At 40.5% G+C, this 18,014-nt stretch overlaps 1 protein-coding gene across 3 annotated transcripts in view; it reads left to right on the top strand.

Moving 5' to 3' along the window:
* SLC7A2 (solute carrier family 7 member 2) overlaps positions 1–18,014 on the top strand; it is a 73,868-nt gene that overhangs the window by 26,168 nt on the left and 29,686 nt on the right. For 2 of the 3 annotated variants that reach the window (XM_067721893.1, XM_067721894.1), the window contains exon 2: positions 17,272–17,662. In XM_067721893.1, the coding sequence (XP_067577994.1) occupies positions 17,287–17,662 (376 nt within the window). In that variant the 5' untranslated portion in view covers positions 17,272–17,286. Of the gene's footprint in view, positions 1–16,739; positions 16,905–17,271; positions 17,663–18,014 lie in introns of those variants that run through there. The other variant, XM_067721892.1, reaches the window with a different exon arrangement.

Below are 18,014 nucleotides of genomic sequence, written 5' to 3' on the forward strand. Positions count from 1 at the left end.
GTGACATAAAGATAGGTACGATGCTTAATACACTGATGGATGGATTTATGTTACACATAATCTCAAATAATATGAAACTTAAAATTCTGAATTTAGGTTTGAAAATAATCAATGAAATAAAATGGAATCAAGAAGACCAGTCTATGTTGATGTCTTTGAGAAAAAAAGACCTCAAGGTTTTAGTTAACTAGAAACCAAGTTATGAGTCATTCATTCACGGAACAAATGTGTACTGCACTCCTCTCTATATTTTAATCACTATGAGTACAGTGAAAATGCAGCAAATGAAGAAAATATAGACCTTCCTTTCCAGAAACTTAGAGTAAAAGAGTGTATTCATTTCCGAGGGTTGCCATTACAAAAGCACCACAAACTGGGTGGCTTAAAATAACAAAAATGTGTCATTGCACAGCTCTGGAAACTTAGAAGCCCAGAATCAAGGTGGCAGCAGGGCCACGCTCCTCTGAAGTGTGGAGGGAAAAATCCCTTCTTTCCCCCTCTGGCTGCTGGTGGTGGTCCTCAATTGTAGGTGTTCCTTGGCTTGCAGCTACGTCACTCCAATTTCTGCCTCTGTCATCACATGGCATTCTTCCCATCTGTCTGTGTCTTCACACAGCATTTTCCTCTTCTTATAAGGACACCAGTCATATTGGATTAAGACTCACCCTAATGATCTAATCTTAATCTGGTAACACCAGCAAAGACCCTGTTTTCAAATAATGTCACCAAATAAGGTATAAGGGTTTAGGACTTCAGCATCTCTCTCTCTCTTCTTTTTAAATGGGTTCAACCCATAACAAGGAGTAAAACATGTTCCTCCAGGTAGCTGAGTATGATTGTGATAAAGAAAAAGTGTCGTAAAAGTACAGAGTGCTTATGTTTTCCTTTGCTGCGCAAAAGCTCTTAAGTTTAAGTAGGTCCCATTCATTTATTTTTGTTTTTATTCTCATTACTCTAGGAGGTGAGTCAAAAAAGATCTTGCTGCAATTTATGTCAAAGAGTGTTCTGCCTATGTTTTCCTTTAAGAGTTTTATAGTGTCTGGCCTTACATTAAGTAAGTCAGAAAGAGAAAAACAGATACCGGATATTAACGCATGTATGTGGAATCTGAAAAAAATTGGTATAGACGATCTTATTTACAAAGCAGAAATAGAGACACAGACATAGAGACAAACGTATGGGTACCAAGGGGGAAAGGGGTGGGGTGGGATGAATTGGTAGATGGAGACTGACATATATACACTATTGATACTGTGTATAAAATAGATAACTAATGAGAACCTACTGTGTAGCACAGGGAACTGTATTCAGTGCTCTGTGGTGACCTAAATGGAAAGGAAATCCAAAACAGAGGGGGATATATGTATGTGTACAGCTGATTCACTTTGCTGTACGGCAGAAACTAACACAGCATTGTAAAGCAACTATACTCCAATAAAAATTTTTTAAAAAAGGGCTTCCCTGGTGGCGCAGTTGTTGAGAGTCCGCCTGCCGATGCAGGGGACGCGGGTTCGTGCCCCGGTCTGGGAAGATCCCACGTGCAGCGGAGCGGCTGGGCCCGTGAGCCATGGCCACTGAGCCTGCGCGTCCGGAGCCTGTGCTCCACAACGGGAGAGGCCACAGCAGTGAGAGGCCCGCGTACCGCAAAAAAAAAAAAACAAAACAAAACTACGGAGTGCTGTGAGCACAAGCAATAGCGTGACCTAATTTAGCTTGGGGGAGGGTGTCAGGGAGGATTGGGAGGTCTCCAGGAGAAGAGGAGAAAGAGTAACTTTCCAGAAAGGAGCAGCGACTATGCAGAAAGCCTGGACGCAGTAAGAGGCTCAGAGTTCTGAGGACATTAAAAGGAAAGCCCCGCGTAGCACAAGGGTATGAGGAAGAGGCAGGAGATGTCCCGAGGAGATGGCGAGGCGCCAGACCCAGAGGAGCTCTGCGCACTGTGTTGCCATGGTTTGAGGTGACTAATAAAAAAACAGAAAGAATGATAGAAGTATATAGAATGGAGAAGGTAATAAATTAGACTCGGTACTTGCTTGACCACATATGGAATGCTTTGACTTGCTGGGAGTGTCGTACTTTAAGTTAGTGTTTATCAGTGTTGTACTTTGAATGAATGTATTTATCTGCGTGGAGAGGAATCTTGGGATGACAGCCATTTGGAATTATTTGAATGGCAGGACTTTCTGCCTTTATTCTTAGGGCAGAATTAGGCCAATGGGTAGGAGTTACAGGAGGGCTCTGTAAAAGAAGGGTCTTCTAGCAGTGGGAGCTACACAAGTTGAGAGCAGGAGCCTTGAGAAGTGTTTGCCCGTGGAGGATGGCCACCCGTCCGAGATGCAAGGGATACTGCAGTGAACGTGGAATGAGGGGTGTTTGCCTCTAAGGTCCTCTGTGCAGGAAGCCGGGAGGCGGGGAGAGACCAGGAGCTCTGAAGACATTAAAAGGAAACTCAGTGTAGTATCCACTAGGGGTTCAAGTGTGATGTTAAGATTTCTAAAATACATTTCCTCGTACTTTATAATTAAAAAGTAAGAGCATTAAAAGGGCTTTAAAATTAAATATCATTGGGAGATTACTAACTGAATTCATTTAAAACATCTTTGTAATACAATGTTATATGTCAGTTATATCTCAAAGAAGACTGCAGAATTATTTAGATGCATTTGTCTTTCCTGACCCTCTGCTGTAATTACAGCAATTATCCTTAACCTCACATCTTTGGTACAACTCTCTCATTCCTTTTCTGACGTTCTCTCAGCTGCCCTTACTTGACTTGTTCTATTAAATTTGTTTCCAGGGATCTGTTGCCAGTCATTTCTGTTAAGCTGAATAAATCCTATTTAGAAGTGATGGCATGTAAATGTGTACATTTTGTTTTATACCAAACCAGCAATTTTACCTTCTCTGGCAGGGAGAGAGCAGGAGGGCGCATAGGAGGGCACGTAGCATAAACCAAGTGTCCCTCCTACCCGAGTGCCACGGGAGCCATACTCTTTTGTGGGGGAGGTCGGTCATACTCAGAGAAACGCTGACCAGCTGCCCAAAGTATATTTGAAAGGAATTTCCACATGCACTTGTATCTCCTGAAGGACATCCAACTCATACTCCACACCAGCACTTCTCCAAACCCTCTCCTCTCCTCCCCACTTCTCTCTGCCAGGTGGATTCTCTCTAGGCGTGGATTCTCCTCTCACCCCCAGCCCTTTATTATATAAATCAGCCTGCTTCTTGGCTTTATATTTGCTAAGCATAAGGTGGGTTTTTTCTTCCTTGAGTCAAAGGAAAGCTCAGGAGCTGGCTGACAGGCAAGAAAGAACCTTCCTGCTGTCCCTGCAGTAGCTCTGAAGGCCTGGGAACCGAACCCTCCCTAGAGGACAAGGGGGCAACCAGAATCAGACAGGTCCATAAATCTTGTCACCTGTGTGTGGACAAGAGGGCAGTATTCTAGGGGCAGTTGATGGACAAATTGGATTACAGTATTCATGTGGAGGGTAGCAAAGGATAAGGCTAGGAAGGCAGGCTGAGATCAGATGACAGAGGGGTGGTTTTGAAACCCAGGCTGGATTGATCCAGTTGGAGAAGTTGGCAGGAGGCCGATTAGATACGGTAGATTAGATATGATAGGTTTGAAGTATTAACATTCAGCTCATGCTGCATATTTCATAATTCTCTGTTACTTAGGAGTGTGCTGATACTTATAAACCTTTCCAAGCATATTTTAAAATTATGGACACTAAGCCCTGATTGACCAAAATAATTCATCTACAAGTCTCTGCATGGTATGGTTTCATTTAAAGTCAGGGTTGGGAAATAACAGTGCTGGTTTCCTGGACAGAGCAGGAATCAGAGCCCCACGGGAGATATTTCTCTCTCTGCATCTTGGTGCTGAATACTGTGAAGATCAGATGAAACAGCTCTTTGCTTTGCAGAGAAGTAGCAGGAGAGTGCCTTCTTCTTATTTTAATACTTCAGGGACACCATTGCCAGACTGTAGTACAGAGCCATTAGAGAGGCCAAGTTACAGTTTTATTTTTTAGTAACAAAAAGATTAAAGATGAATGTTTTAGATGAGTGCTAGGGATGTGATGTACATGATTAATATCTGAAAGTTGCTAAGAGTAAATCCTGAGTTCGCATCACAAGGAGAACATATTTTTTTTCTTTTTCTTTAAAGGAAAAACAAAATTTGAGTAACCTGATGAGTAGTAGTTATCTGTGTATACATATTTTAAATTTCTGCTTAAATAGCAGGAGGTTTTACAATGCTTTATATATTTTGTTTTTATAAATCCTATTCCTTATAGAGCCCGTTCTTCACACATTATTTAAATACTTTGTTTGTTTAGAAAACTCTTATTAATCATTGATTACCAAATAGAGTTTTTAGAAGATTATGAAATAACAGGAATATTAAATTATATAGTAATTTAAGGTATTGCTATTCAAAATTAAAAATCAAGATAGATATTTCCAGGAACTTCTGATTAAGAATTTGCAAATTAATATGATTATTTTAAGGATTGGTTACTATTTATTAGGGAAGTAACTTTAGTTGTTATTAAGTATTTATATAAAATTCAGTATCTTTTTCCAAGAAATTTTTTTTTGTTTTTAAAATATTTTTATTGAAGTGTAGTTGATTTACAATGTTGTGTTAGTTTCAGGTGTACAGCAAAATGATTCAGTTATATGTGTATTCTTTTTCAGATTCTTTTCCATTATAGGTTATCATAAGATATTGAATATAGTTCCGTGTGCTCTATAGTAGGTCCTTGTTTATCTGTTTTATATATAGTAATGTGTATCTGTTAATCTCAAACTCCTAATTTATCCCTCCCACCCACCAAAAGGGTTTTTTCAAATAAAGTAAGAGAAGAAAAATTGAAGTTTTAAATAACTGACTTTAAGAAATGGCTGATTGTATAAATTGTCAATTTCAAAATGAATATTAAAGATTTTGGATACTGCTTCTTTATTAGAAAAATTCAATATTGATTTTCATATTTGTATTCTTTGTTCTAAGGACTCCTTAAGCGGTATTCAGCCTTTTTTAAAAAAAATAAATTCTGGAATGGAAGAATGGATAAGGAATCAGATCAGTCATGGCTTCCCCAGGAAGACTCCCCTGCTGACACCCACCCCAGCCCCCTGAACAGGGCACTCCCTTCTGTGTGTTCTGGTAGTGCCCTGGACTTCCCTTACCCACAAGCACACTATATGATAATGGTCTGTTGTATTTGTCTTTCTCCCTCTGCCTGTATCTCCCCTGCCCCCTGGAATATTATTTAGAAATTGCCTTTTTTTTTTTAATTTCTAAGGCTTGATTTTTTTAGAGAAATTGACAGTCATTAAGCAACTGATCAGTTGAGTTCAGTCTATGCAATGATATAAAAATAGAAAAATCTGGTGAAAGCTTAAGTTGGAGAAGTTGTTTGTAGTTACTGCATATTAATAAGTAGAATATAAATGTGACAAGACTATCAGACTTCAGTTTTAAGGACCTCGCCATTTCAAGTTATTTTAATTTTTAAAATTCTTCTTAGTTTGCATATTCTAAACTTGAATTTAGAGGCTTTGAATCATGATGATGAAGAGCTGGCACTGTTTTAATTACTTTCTCTGAGCACATAATAGAAAGGTTTTATTCAGATTTATTGGAAGCCAACATGAATTTCCAAACCTCTCAGCCAATAACAGTGTTTCAGCAATCTGCCAAGATGCTAAGGATAAAAATCTCTGGTGATATATTGTTTCTGTATTTTAAGAAGTACCAAATCAGAACATGCTTTTCAAAATTAAAAATACAGTTTCAAAAATGACTGTTTTTCAAGAAATGACTTTACAGCAAAACCATAAACCATAAGTATACTCGACATGGTATCCATCTAAATTTCTTGAACATGAATTAAAAACGAATGTGAATTCTGGTTGAATTCCTTTTCTGCCACAGTTTGATGGAAGGAATTTTGCCTAGCATTGAAACAAAAGTGGCTGCATTCTAACAACTAAATTAGGTAGCCTTTTGAGGAGGGTGTGGGGTAAGTGAATTAAGAGGGATACTTTGGCTCTGGAAAGAGAATGATTAGAAGAAATCAGAGTGTTCTAAAGGACTTCTCAGTTTTTGCCTTCAGACAAAAAGAGCTTTCTTGTACTTTTAACACACCTCCTAGTCCATGAATGTACTTCTAGCATCTTTAATCTGAAATTCAGCTACTAATCCAGAAATAAGTAAAAATAAACTTCTTGAGCAGTGGCTCTTTGTTGACAGCATGGGTTCGTCCAGGTCATCTGGATTTCCTTGGCATCCTTGAGTTGATTCTAATTTGTGTGGACGGTGGATTAAAATTGGAATTAAGGTAATAGCGAGTATTTATTTGTTTGTTTTTAAAACAGTTCTGTCAGTCTTATTAAACAGCTTTTTAAGAAGTAATACGGAATGAATCACCTTCCTGTAAAGACGGGCAGCTTGCATGCCTGGTACCGTAGCAGACAGCCGTCATCAAATTCAGTAGTGTTTAGGAGGATCACTGAATTGTGGCAAGATTTGATCAACAATCATCAAAGATATACAGATTTAAACGTCAGTAATCTAGAGAGCCCATTCATCTAGAATACCTTGTTTCGGGAAAACGTCATGCCAAAAACTCCTGTGTTTAGTTTTCTGACAGTTCAAAGAGATTGACATGGAAATTTTAACTATGTCGTAGAAGCATATATTTAAAGTTACTATCTGTTTATTTTTTTGTGTTTAGAATGGGAGTGCAAGTTTTAAATGGTGAAAACACAAACAAAACTGTCCTTGTATAAAGTTATACTGAACTCATTCGGACATGATTCCTTCATCCCTTCTTATTGTTATCTATAAAATACATGCCTTATAAGGTTTGGATTTCTGGAGCTTGCAAATAGAATAAGAGCTCAACAGCCGATCGCCTAGCCTACAAACTTGTCTGGCCCGTCCCGCACTGTTCTCCTTCTTGACTCTTAAGGTGGCGATGCCATTTCTCCTTCTACCTAATTTCAGCTCTTGAACCCAGCACCGATCTCAGTCTTCCACATCTCAAGAGCCTTGCTTTATCCATTCTCCCTTTTGGATTTTCAACCTCTCTCTCTTGGCACTTTCCCATTGGTATCTAAACAGATTAAGTTTCTTCTGTATAAAACGCTCTTCCTTGATTCCATGGACCCCTCAGGGCATTGGCTTGAAAAAGGCACCTGAACGTATTGCTTTCATTTCCGCACTGCCCATAATTTTGCAGCGTTCAAACATTGTCCTTTCATTTCGAGCACCATCTGACACTGATGACCACTCCTTCTTTCTTGAAAGCTCACTCCTTTTTTGGGTCAGAACTTTTCCTGGTTCCTTCCGTCACTCCTGCCTCTCCTTTCCAGCTCCTCTGTGGGGGATGGTAGTGGTTCTTCTCCTTCTCCGTCTCCTTCTTCTTCTTCTCCTTCTTCTTCCCCTCCATCCCCCTCCCCCTCCCCCTCCCCCTCCCCCTCCTCATCCTCCTTCCCATTCCTTAAATGTGTGCATCTCGGGGCTTCCCTGGTGGCGCAGTGGTTGAGAGTCCGCCTGCCGATGCAGGGGACACGGGTTCGTGCCCCGGGTCTGGGAAGATCCCACATGCTGCGGAGCGGCTAGGCCCGTGAGCCATGGCTGCTGAGCCTGCGCGTCCAGAGCCTGTGCTCTGCAACGGGAGAGGCCACAGCAGTGAGAGGCCTGCGTACCGCAAAAAAAAAAAAAAAAAAGTATACATCTTTGGTATTTCCTTTCCTTCCCTTCTCCTGTACAGTCTCTCCCTGGGTGATACTGTCTATTTAACTATCATCTCTATGCTGATCATTCTCAGATTTCTTGTCTTCTGTGCTCTCCTGAGCTTTGCTGAAACCACATGGCAATTCCACACATTCCTTAAAATCAGAGTGGTCAGAAAGAACCTCCTTCTTGCTAATTCCTCATAAAAGGCACACAAACCATCCAGCAGCTCTGGGTCCCAGATCCACACAGTCATCAACCCCTATATCCTCCACCTCCTAAAGGGCACTGTAGCCCATCCGTTTCTCTTCACCCCACTGCCTTTACCCTAGAAAAGGGTACAGATCACAGTCCCTCGTGCCCAGATTATCCCAGTAGCCTGTTTACCCTTCCCCTTAACTCCAGTCTTGATCTTTCTCATCCCTTCCGTATAACACAATCAGAACAATAATTGTCAAGTTGTGTATCTGGTTTAAAGTCCTTCAGGGATTCCCCACTGCCCTCAGGGTCAAGTCCAAGCCCCCTGCATGGCCTGGGGACGCCTCTGCTTACCCCTACTTCCCTCTAGCTTTTCCCCCAGCCCCTGAGCTCTATATGCATGAAACTACTTTCTGTGCCTCTGCATTTGCTGTTCCCTCAGCTCAGAGCACTCATCATCCCACCACTCCCCCCCAGCCTCCTTCCCATTGCACCTTCAGATGGCTAAATCCAACTCATCATTTCAAAGGCCTCAGATTAGACATAGCTCTCTCTAGGAAAGTTCCTCTGACCACCTGAACCCCAGTCAGAGTCTGAGTGAGGAGCCCCTCCTGTTGAAACAAGAGGGAAGGGGGCAGAGCGCAACGTTTAAAAGAATGACGTAGCCCTTGAGGATGTGACGTAAATGGGTTAGAACCAACCAGGTCCAAGATGACAGAAGATTTGACTTCTAGTGGACCTTGAGCATCATTATATGCTCGTTGTAACACACTAGCCAAGTGACACACCCACCAGCGCCATGACAGTTCCAAGGCCAACCAGAAAAGGGCAAAAAGTGGGCAGTGGCCCAATTCCTGGAAATCCCCTCCCGTTCCCCAAAATAGTTGGAATAATCTCCCACTCATTAGCCTATGAGATTACCCAGTCCATGAAAACTAACCACCTGTATTTCAGGCCCTCTTGCCTTCTGAGATGAAAATGGCCCACACTCTGTCTGTGGAGTGTGTTTCTCCCAAGGCCATTCTCACCTTTTGAGACAGACCTCATTCTCTCTATGGAATGTGTGTATCTCTCTAAATAAATCCACTTCTTATCTATCACTTTGTCTCTCACTGAATTCTTTCTGCGATGAGACATAAAGAACCTGAGCTTCAGTCAGTCCTAAGATGAGGTGTGTGATCTCGGTGCTTTGTGACCGCCTGGAGGGGTGGGATAGGGAGGGTGGGAGGGAGGGAGACACAAGAGGGAAGAGATATGGGAACATATGTATATGTATAACTGATTCACTTCGTTATAAAGCAGAAACTAACACACCATTGTAAAGCAATTATACCCCAATAAAGATGTTAAAAAAAAAAAAAAAGACCGTGGGTTCAAGTCTCAGTCTGAATTCTGGCTGGGTTCAAGTCCCAATCTGAGTTGTGTGGTTTCACTGTGGGCCCCTCTCGCCTTCCCTTGTGCAGAAGCATTTGCTTCATGATATTGAACTGGCCGCTGTCTGCGCCGCCCACTCCACTGTAAGTGCCGTGAGGGGAGAAATTTTGGCAGCCTGTTCATGGCTGTTTCAGTGTCTAGTGGTGTGCACCGAAGTATTTGTGGAACTAATAAAAGGGTGAAAAGTGCTTTTAGGAAATCTGCAATTTTTAACAAAAAATAACCCACTAATGTTAAGGTCTACAGGCAGGGCTGTGGAGAAACTTCTCTTCTGTGACTCAGGAAACTCTTAAAAACCCTCTCGAGTATGATAAAATATTTCCAGTGCTTCCTTTATTTTCCCTCCCTTCATTAGGTGAATAATGGCTCTGCTACTGGTTTACTACTATAATTCATTGGTGAACAAAATGTTTTAAACATCTTTAGTAAGCGCTATAGAGCCTCTGTTTGCTATTTCTGGGTCTTTGACAAGGTGGAGGATGTTCCTGGCTCAGTAGTGGGCATTGGAGAAATAGTGGTACCAGGAACCCAGGTTGGATGTATGTCTAAGAATAGATTTTCTCTGCCCTATATAAAGTCACCTTTCTCAGGTAGAGGGTATATATGTCTGTGTGTGTGCATAAAGGACAGACCTAATGCATATTAAACTCTATGGGTACCTTATTGGAGAAATATATAAACAAATTCAAGTTATTCCATCAGGACACCTGCTCTAGAAAGAAGAGGAATTATCAGGAAACCCACCAGATATGGCAGGAAGTAGCAGAAGATTTGAAGGGTTGAAATCAGGAGAAAGGTTGCTGGAGCCAGCCCTACTGATACCACCTTGACCTTCATCAGTTGCCTCTGGTTTCAGGGAACAGAGATCACTCAAAATAGAGTAAGTGAACAGGAAGTTTGTTGAATGGATACAGAGGGCTCACACACTCAACAACAGGAAGGACCTGACCCATTCAATGGTGTCATTCAGATTTTCAAGAATATTGAATGAGTGTACCTGGCCTTTGGCTATTAAACCCAGAGTCAGGTGTCTGGTCCGGTTACCTGTGGCTTGGGGGATGGGAGGAGAGTGCTATGAGGAGAGCAGATTCTCTTCCAAGGAGGTGTGGGCAGGTGGGCAATGACTAAGCTGTCTGGCGAGATGGCAGCTCAACCTAGTGGCTGTGAATAAAGGATCCAAAGTCATGCCTGCTGGGTTCATCCCTGGCTCCACGTCTACCTGTGACGTTGGCTGACCTCTGTCTGCCTCAGTTTCCTCATCGATACTATGTGAGTCCTGATCTTATAGGGATATTGTGAAGGTTCATGAAAGAATAAATTAAAGGGGCTTAGTAAGCACACAGTAAGTGGTCAACAAACATCAGCCATCTTTATTAGCCTAGCACTTCGCAGAGTAGTGACGGGTGTGAAATACCTTTGCAAAGCGTATCTCTTGATGTTTGAAATGGCATGTAAAGGGTGACTGGGCTTAGCCAAGGACACTTCCTTCAGTTGCTGCTTGGAGCATGGGAAGAGGTGGTACCCTCTGGCATTTGGAGTGATTTATTAGCCGGAGACTGCTCAGCCTAAATGGGAATGGGCGTCTGCCCGGGGCTGAAGCGAGCCACCAAGATCGTTGACTGTGAGTGGGTCGCTGACTGGGCAGGTACTCTGATTACCCAGCTGCTGGGGGCTCTGTTTGTTCTTTTCTTTTTTTTTTTACTTCCTCTCTTCTCCAACCCTAAAACAAAAGTTGGACGCTTAATTTTTTAAATTGCTCTGCATCTATTTGAATGAGACAGCTAGGTATGCCTTATTCCTGTAATTTGGCCTTTAATAAAGCTAAATGGATTGACGTGTTTTGAAGCACCAGCTGCCTGTACAAACTAGAATTCTCCATCAGCTGTTTGCTTCGGATGTCCTTAGAAAGATGCTTGTCTGTGTCTGGATTCTGTGTCAGAAATCTTGAAATAGTTTAACTTCCTGGTAGTACCGATTTGATATAAAAGGGGAGGAAACATAAATATTATTGCCACAATGATTGTGACTTTATAGTGGTCTCAGTTGTGTCCTTCACTTTTACTTATTTCTGCATTTGTGTTCACCTATCTGGGGAAAACTTTGGAGGATGATACTGTTCAGAAATGTTGCTTTGGTGAAAAGATAAGTTTTGGACCAAATATAAGTGAAATGTATGTGAAAGGGTATTTTGTTTTCCAGAAAAATAAAGGTTTTAGGTTTGCATGCAAAAGTTTGTTGTTGTTTGTTTTTGTTTTTTACATACCAAAGTGAACAGTTACCATTTCTGATTATCTTTTATCCTGCATTGTACCTCTGGTGTATTTTATGAGAAATTAATCTCTTAAAAGTAAGAGGAATGAAAGAAAGATCAATAATTCCATGGTATTATGTCCATATCTTTTTTTCCCCTTTCACTAAATTATTTAGCCTACAGTAAAATTTGAAAATATTTTCTGAACTTTAAAGTTATAGAAATGTCATTGCAACTCTATTTACAATAGCCAGGACATGGAAGCAACCTAAGTGTCCATCGACAGATGAATGGATGAAGAAGATGTGGCACATATATACAATGGAATATTACTCAGCCATAAAAATAAATGAAATTGAGTTATTTGTCGTGAGGTGGATGGACCTAGAGTCTGTCATACAGAGTGAAGTAAGTCAGAAAGCGAAAAACAAATACCGTATGCTGACACATATATATGGAATCTAAAACAATGGTTCTGAAGAACCTAGGGGCAGGACAGGAATAAAGACGCAGACGTAGAGAATGGACTTGAGGACACGGGCAGGGGGAAGGGTAAGCTGGGATGAAGTGAGAGAGTGGCATGGACATATATACACTACCAAATGTAAAACAGATAGCTAGTGGGAAGCAGCTGCATAGCACAGGAAGATCAGCTCGGTGCTTTGTGACCATCTAGAGGAGTGGGATAGGGAGGGTTGGAGGGAGGGAGACGCAATAGGGAGGAGATATGGGGATATATGTTTATGTATAACTGATTCACTTTGTTATACAGCAGCAACTAACACACCCTTTACATAATTGTAAAGCAATTATGCTCCAGTAAAGATGTTAAAAAGAAAAGTTATAGAAATGTAATTGATGTTGAGTTTGGAGATTGCAAACCCCAAAGCTCTAGTTCAGAGAAAACACACACACAGAATGGGGCAAAGTTCCCAGGCTTAACATGGTTTGATCCCTTTTTCCCTATCAGGCCCAAAACAGAAAGTGCAAATATCTCACCATGAAACCAGCAATCACATGAGAAAGGAAAGTTGGTTTTAGGCTCCGGAGGAGAGCACCCAGTGAGGATTTGTTGGAATGCCTGCCCCCGCAGCTCCTATCTCCTGTAAGATTTGTTGTCAGGGCCTGTGATACTGATACCGAGGATTAAGTTTGAAATTTCAGCCTTTATGTAGGGGAGGAGCTGCATTTCTGTGCAGCTAAATGCGACGTCCAACTTTCGAACCGAAGTGAAAATCCAGGATCAACTTTTGACTGTAATTAGCAGATTTTGCAAGATTTCTGTGGTTAGTGGAAAAGAGGTCTGCTCTCTATATAGTGTTGTTATATCATCAGGCCTAGGGATTTATTTGACCTAAAACTCTACATGGTCAAGTTTACAACCTGGATTGAAGAAGTTTGAGAAGGGGATAATTCCAAGTTGCTGAGGAGGGAATTTAGCTTTCTGGCAAGAATTAATAAGGGCTCCATCGGGGAGTTAGATGTCTTAAAACTGTTATACTTAGGGTTGGGGATGGGGGAAGGGACTCAGAAAGATCTATCACCAGACTCATTAAATCCACTCCCAGACTTTACTGCTGCCTGAGCTGTTGCAGACCCCTCCGAGGCTTTCTGTTGGCTAATTACATTTTCAGATCTAAGCAAATATGTGCATATTGTACGCCTCAGTAGAGAGGCCACTGTCTTAGCAATTAGTAAAATAACTGTTTATTGAAAAAGGATACGTGTCTGTTTCTAGTATCACCAGAATCATTTGTGACCTCATAGGAATGTTGATTAGAGTTTTATATTTTAAGGTTCAGGTCATGGGTATGAGTGTTGCTTGGGCCTCTTCCCAAAGTCTAACATCATTGTCCTTTACTTACATTTATGTAGGGTTCATACTCAGTACCAATCCTTGGTCATGGTGGCAACAGCTGACAGTGGGTATGATGGTTTGGATCATTGTCTGCTCTTGGGAAAACAGTCTCTGTCCTCCAGACCAAATAGAATCACCTTCAAAATCCTTGCATATTTTCACTGCATAGTCGTTTGCTGATGAGACAACACACCAGAGCCCAGGCAGGGACAGCAAATGCAGACATGTGTCAAAGAATAAGTATGAGTGGATTTTTTTCAGCAATGAAAGGACCTTCTAGAAATGAGAGTAAGGTTGTCATAACCATTTACATAAGGAACATATCTTTTTAAATGCTTTAAAGGAAAAGTTACTAAATTTTAAAAAAGTAAATATCAAATTATATTACATTAGACACAAATATCTTTTTTTTTCTCATTCTCCTGTTGCCACTCTACTTCCATATATCAGTGTATCTCCACAAAAACATATTTAACAAAAGCACGGGATTCTTTTTTCTTTATTGACTATATGATACACCTGCTAGGATTTAATAAATGTTTATTTAACAACGATTCATTAAATTGACCCGGTATGTTTTTACATTGCTTTTTCCCATCTCATTATATTTCTGCAAAGTCGGTTTTGTATCATAGCTTTTGCAATCAGTATTTTATCAGTTGTGCGTAGTTAAGGCTGTTTGCCAAGGACATTGCCTAACCTGTCAATTCAGAGAAGCGTTTCTGACGTCTGCATTTGTGTTACTCAAAAGCAAATGAATGCTTGACAAGTGGCAGCTTTGACTTATTTGCTCAGGGCAACGCAGAAAAACTGAACATGAAATACTTTCCATTTTTAATAGGAAAGAGGCAGTAGCAATCAGATCTTCTCTGATTAAAGCTGTATGTTTCTGTAAACAGTTCTGCTTCCCATGTAATCTGGAGTGAATTAAATTCACTTTTCTATTGACAGGATGAGGGTCACTCATTTATTCATTTTGGGTAAATGTTACTAAGAAAACTTTTCACTATTTTTAGCATTTCAAAGAAGGTTGTTTATCGGTTGGCTTGCTTATTCTTTTTTATTTTTATGCTATCTTGTGTTTGTGTGTGGGGGGGCTTAGAAACTTCGAAAACAACATGGTGACCATATTACCAAAAAAAGGATTAAAAAAATAAATAAAAGCTCACCCACAGTCATATCATTCTCCTTTCTTAGTTTTCCTTGCTTCCTTCCAGATTCCTTTGCAATAGTTGTAGAATTTGTCTTTTATTCATAGCATGTGAGGTTAATCCATCACTTTACCAAGTGTTTTATTTAATTAATGACTAACAGGTGTGCCTCATTCTGCACATCAGTTGTCTCCTAAAGTTGTGTATGACATGTTCCATTTTCCTATGATCTTAAATCATTACTAAAATTCAGTGGGTCTTCATTTCTTAGCATTTTTCAGTTGGCAGTTATCCCTAATTCTTGATCTTTGCACATCTCTGTTGTATAAAAATGCTTAAATATTATTGAAGGTCAGCATTTATAAATCCCTTCAACTGCCATCCTCCCACCTCAGTTGGCCTTTGTATAACTCCAGCTTTTCACTTGATTCTTTTTAAAGCAAAACACTTCTCTCCCTTATCTTCTAGATGTGTTATATGAGAAATAGCTATTTAAGGGCTAGGTAAGGGTAGAAATTGATACACATTTGATTTATGGAAGTTTGATAGATTTTGACTTTGGAAGTGCAAGTATGGGCACAATGGGAGATGTCATCTGTTTCTGCAAATTTTTCAACAAGTATCTGTGAAGTGGCGTGCTTGGCACTGTGCCAGGTGGTGTGGCCGATAATGATGTGCAAAACTTTATTTTTATTATCAAGGAACTTTTCACTCATTTTCATTTTTCTTTAGGATTTTTCTCTATATTCTTTGAATCAGCTGCTTTCAACATCAAGGACTTGCATTTATATTGATGTGTGAATAATGTTGAGTGAGTTAGCTTTATATACTAAGGTTAGCATGAAACTGGATTATGCATATCCCAGAAATGTTTTTCTCTTATGAGCAGTAAGTCATTGAGATTCAGTATAGAAAATTTATTATACTACTATTTTTATTTATTTATTTATTGTTTATTTGTTTTGTTTTGTTTTTTTGCGGTACGCGGGCCTCTCACTGTGGTGGCCTCTCCCGTTGCGGAGCACAGGCTCCGGACGCGCAGGCTCAGCGGCCATGGCTCACGGGCCCAGCCGCTCCGCGGCATGTGGGGTCTTCCCGGACCAGGGCACGAACCCGTGTACCCCTGCATCGGCAGGTGGACTCTCAACCACTGTGCCACCAGGGAAGCCCTATACTACTGTTTTTAAATGAAATAAGTTTTAATAATAGTTTTCTTTTATAGAGATTAAGGTCGAGAAATGTTCAAGGATTTATTTCATAGGATAGAAAGCCCTAAGTTCTTCAGAGAAGATGTCAAGCTGTGATCTCATGAGTTTAAGCTATTGCTAATGAGTATAACAAGATTGAAGGGATAACATTCAGCCTCTGTAGATCATTGTGCAATCAGGGTAAACATGATTCTGAACTTCTAAAAGTTAAATACATTTAACTTTATTGACTGAGAAGCTGCATATATTATTATATTCCCTATTCCTCAGTTATTTCTTAGTCTTCTGAATTATATGTCTCCATAGACAAGGCCATATAGTGCCTTTTCATTTTTATATTTCTTTTGTATATAAGTTGTACATAGTCATTGGAGGTAAATTTAGAAACATATTAGCTATATAATATATATTGTATATTACCAGTATTACTGTTAATATTTTGGTATATTTTGCTTCAGACTTTTTACTGTAATATGTGTATTTTTTCCTTACTAAATCCACGTTTTATAACCTGACGAATTTTTTTTTTCATTGTTAGGTTGTTTGGGCCTGTAAGGTATGGGGAGTGAGACCTTCTGTCTACCTTATTCATTCCATTTAAAAAAGAATATATCAAACTTGGCATGGACTTTGACTTTATTTATTTATTTAGAAATTGCAAGTAAATACGAATAAGCATGTGTGTTTTATTACAAATGCATACTTAAAGCATAAGTGAATAGCAGTTTTATTGAGAAAATTCTAAGCATGTTTTGGGGGGAATTCTTTTAATTCTAAAAGGTTCAAGTGGCTCCACATTAAAATGAAACAAATGAAAGCAGAGCTCACACATATTTGATAAAGCTGTAGACCACATAACGATGGCGTTTTTACCTGCTTTTAGGCAACACCTAGAATGTAAGTCTGGTAAAGCTGGAGGCCATACCAGCGTTCCACACCATACTAGACATAATCTTGGCACAATCCCTGGCGTGTAATAAGGCTTAAAAAAATATGAATTCAAGGAATGATTGAAGAAAAGAGACAGAGAGAGAACCAGAAAGATGAGGTGATTTACCCCTTTGCCTGAAGCAACGACAAATAAGCCATCTCTTGGAATATATTTCTATGGGCATATCCTTAAAAATTGCAACAACAAGCAAAAATGGCAAATCTTTTTAATCCCCCAAGGCTCCTATTCCTTTGCTCCCCAAATAAGTCATTTGTGGCAGATCCTTCTAAAAGGCCACATCAGAGTGAGCTCTGAGAAAATCACAGCTTTGGCTCATTCAGCCCTCCTTCTGATTGCTCCGGGCCGCACCTCCAGCAAGGAGTAAAAGCAATCAGGTGGCACAGCTGTGCGGAGAAGCTGGGAGGGTAACTGGACGGATGACAGTTCCAGATCAGCTTTTAACCCCCTCCCTTCTCTTCTTCAGGTTGCCATCTTCAGAATGATTCCCTGCAGAGCAGCACTGTCTTTTGCGCGATGTCTGATCCGGAGAAAAATCGTCACTCTGGACAGTCTAGAAGATACCAAACTGTGCCGCTGCTTATCCACCATGGACCTCATTGCCCTGGGCGTTGGAAGCACTCTGGGTGCCGGGGTTTACGTCCTCGCTGGCGAGGTTGCCAAAGCGGATTCTGGCCCCAGCATCGTGGTCTCCTTCCTCATCGCTGCGCTGGCTTCCGTGATGGCAGGCCTATGCTATGCTGAATTTGGGGCCCGAGTTCCCAAGACTGGGTCTGCCTATTTGTACACTTACGTTACTGTCGGAGAACTGTGGGCCTTCATCACTGGCTGGAATCTCATTTTATCTTATGTGATAGGTATGTTTGCAAAAAAATCAACCAAATTGGGTAAAATGGTAGAAATGGCACTCCTGAGTCAGCGGCCTTAGGGTTCTGTGATAGGTCTGCATTAATTAGCGACTAGGTGATCAGAATGTATCTGTTGATCCCTGCGTGTCTCATTTTTCTCACCTCTAAATAAAGTGTCTCCTTCTAGTTGCAAAATTCGGTGATTCTGCTTCATCTCTGAATATGCCATCACTTAGTGGGTTTGAAAACCTTTCTTAAAAAACGATAGCTCTTTAATGCAAATAAAATTGCCTGATTCCACAGTTATGGACTTGAGCATTTCATTGCTATTGTGTAATTATAAAGTTATCAAGATAATTTT

The sequence above is a fragment of the Pseudorca crassidens genome, chromosome 21, assembly GCF_039906515.1.
Source record: "Pseudorca crassidens isolate mPseCra1 chromosome 21, mPseCra1.hap1, whole genome shotgun sequence".
Classification (NCBI taxonomy): domain Eukaryota; kingdom Metazoa; phylum Chordata; class Mammalia; order Artiodactyla; family Delphinidae; genus Pseudorca; species Pseudorca crassidens.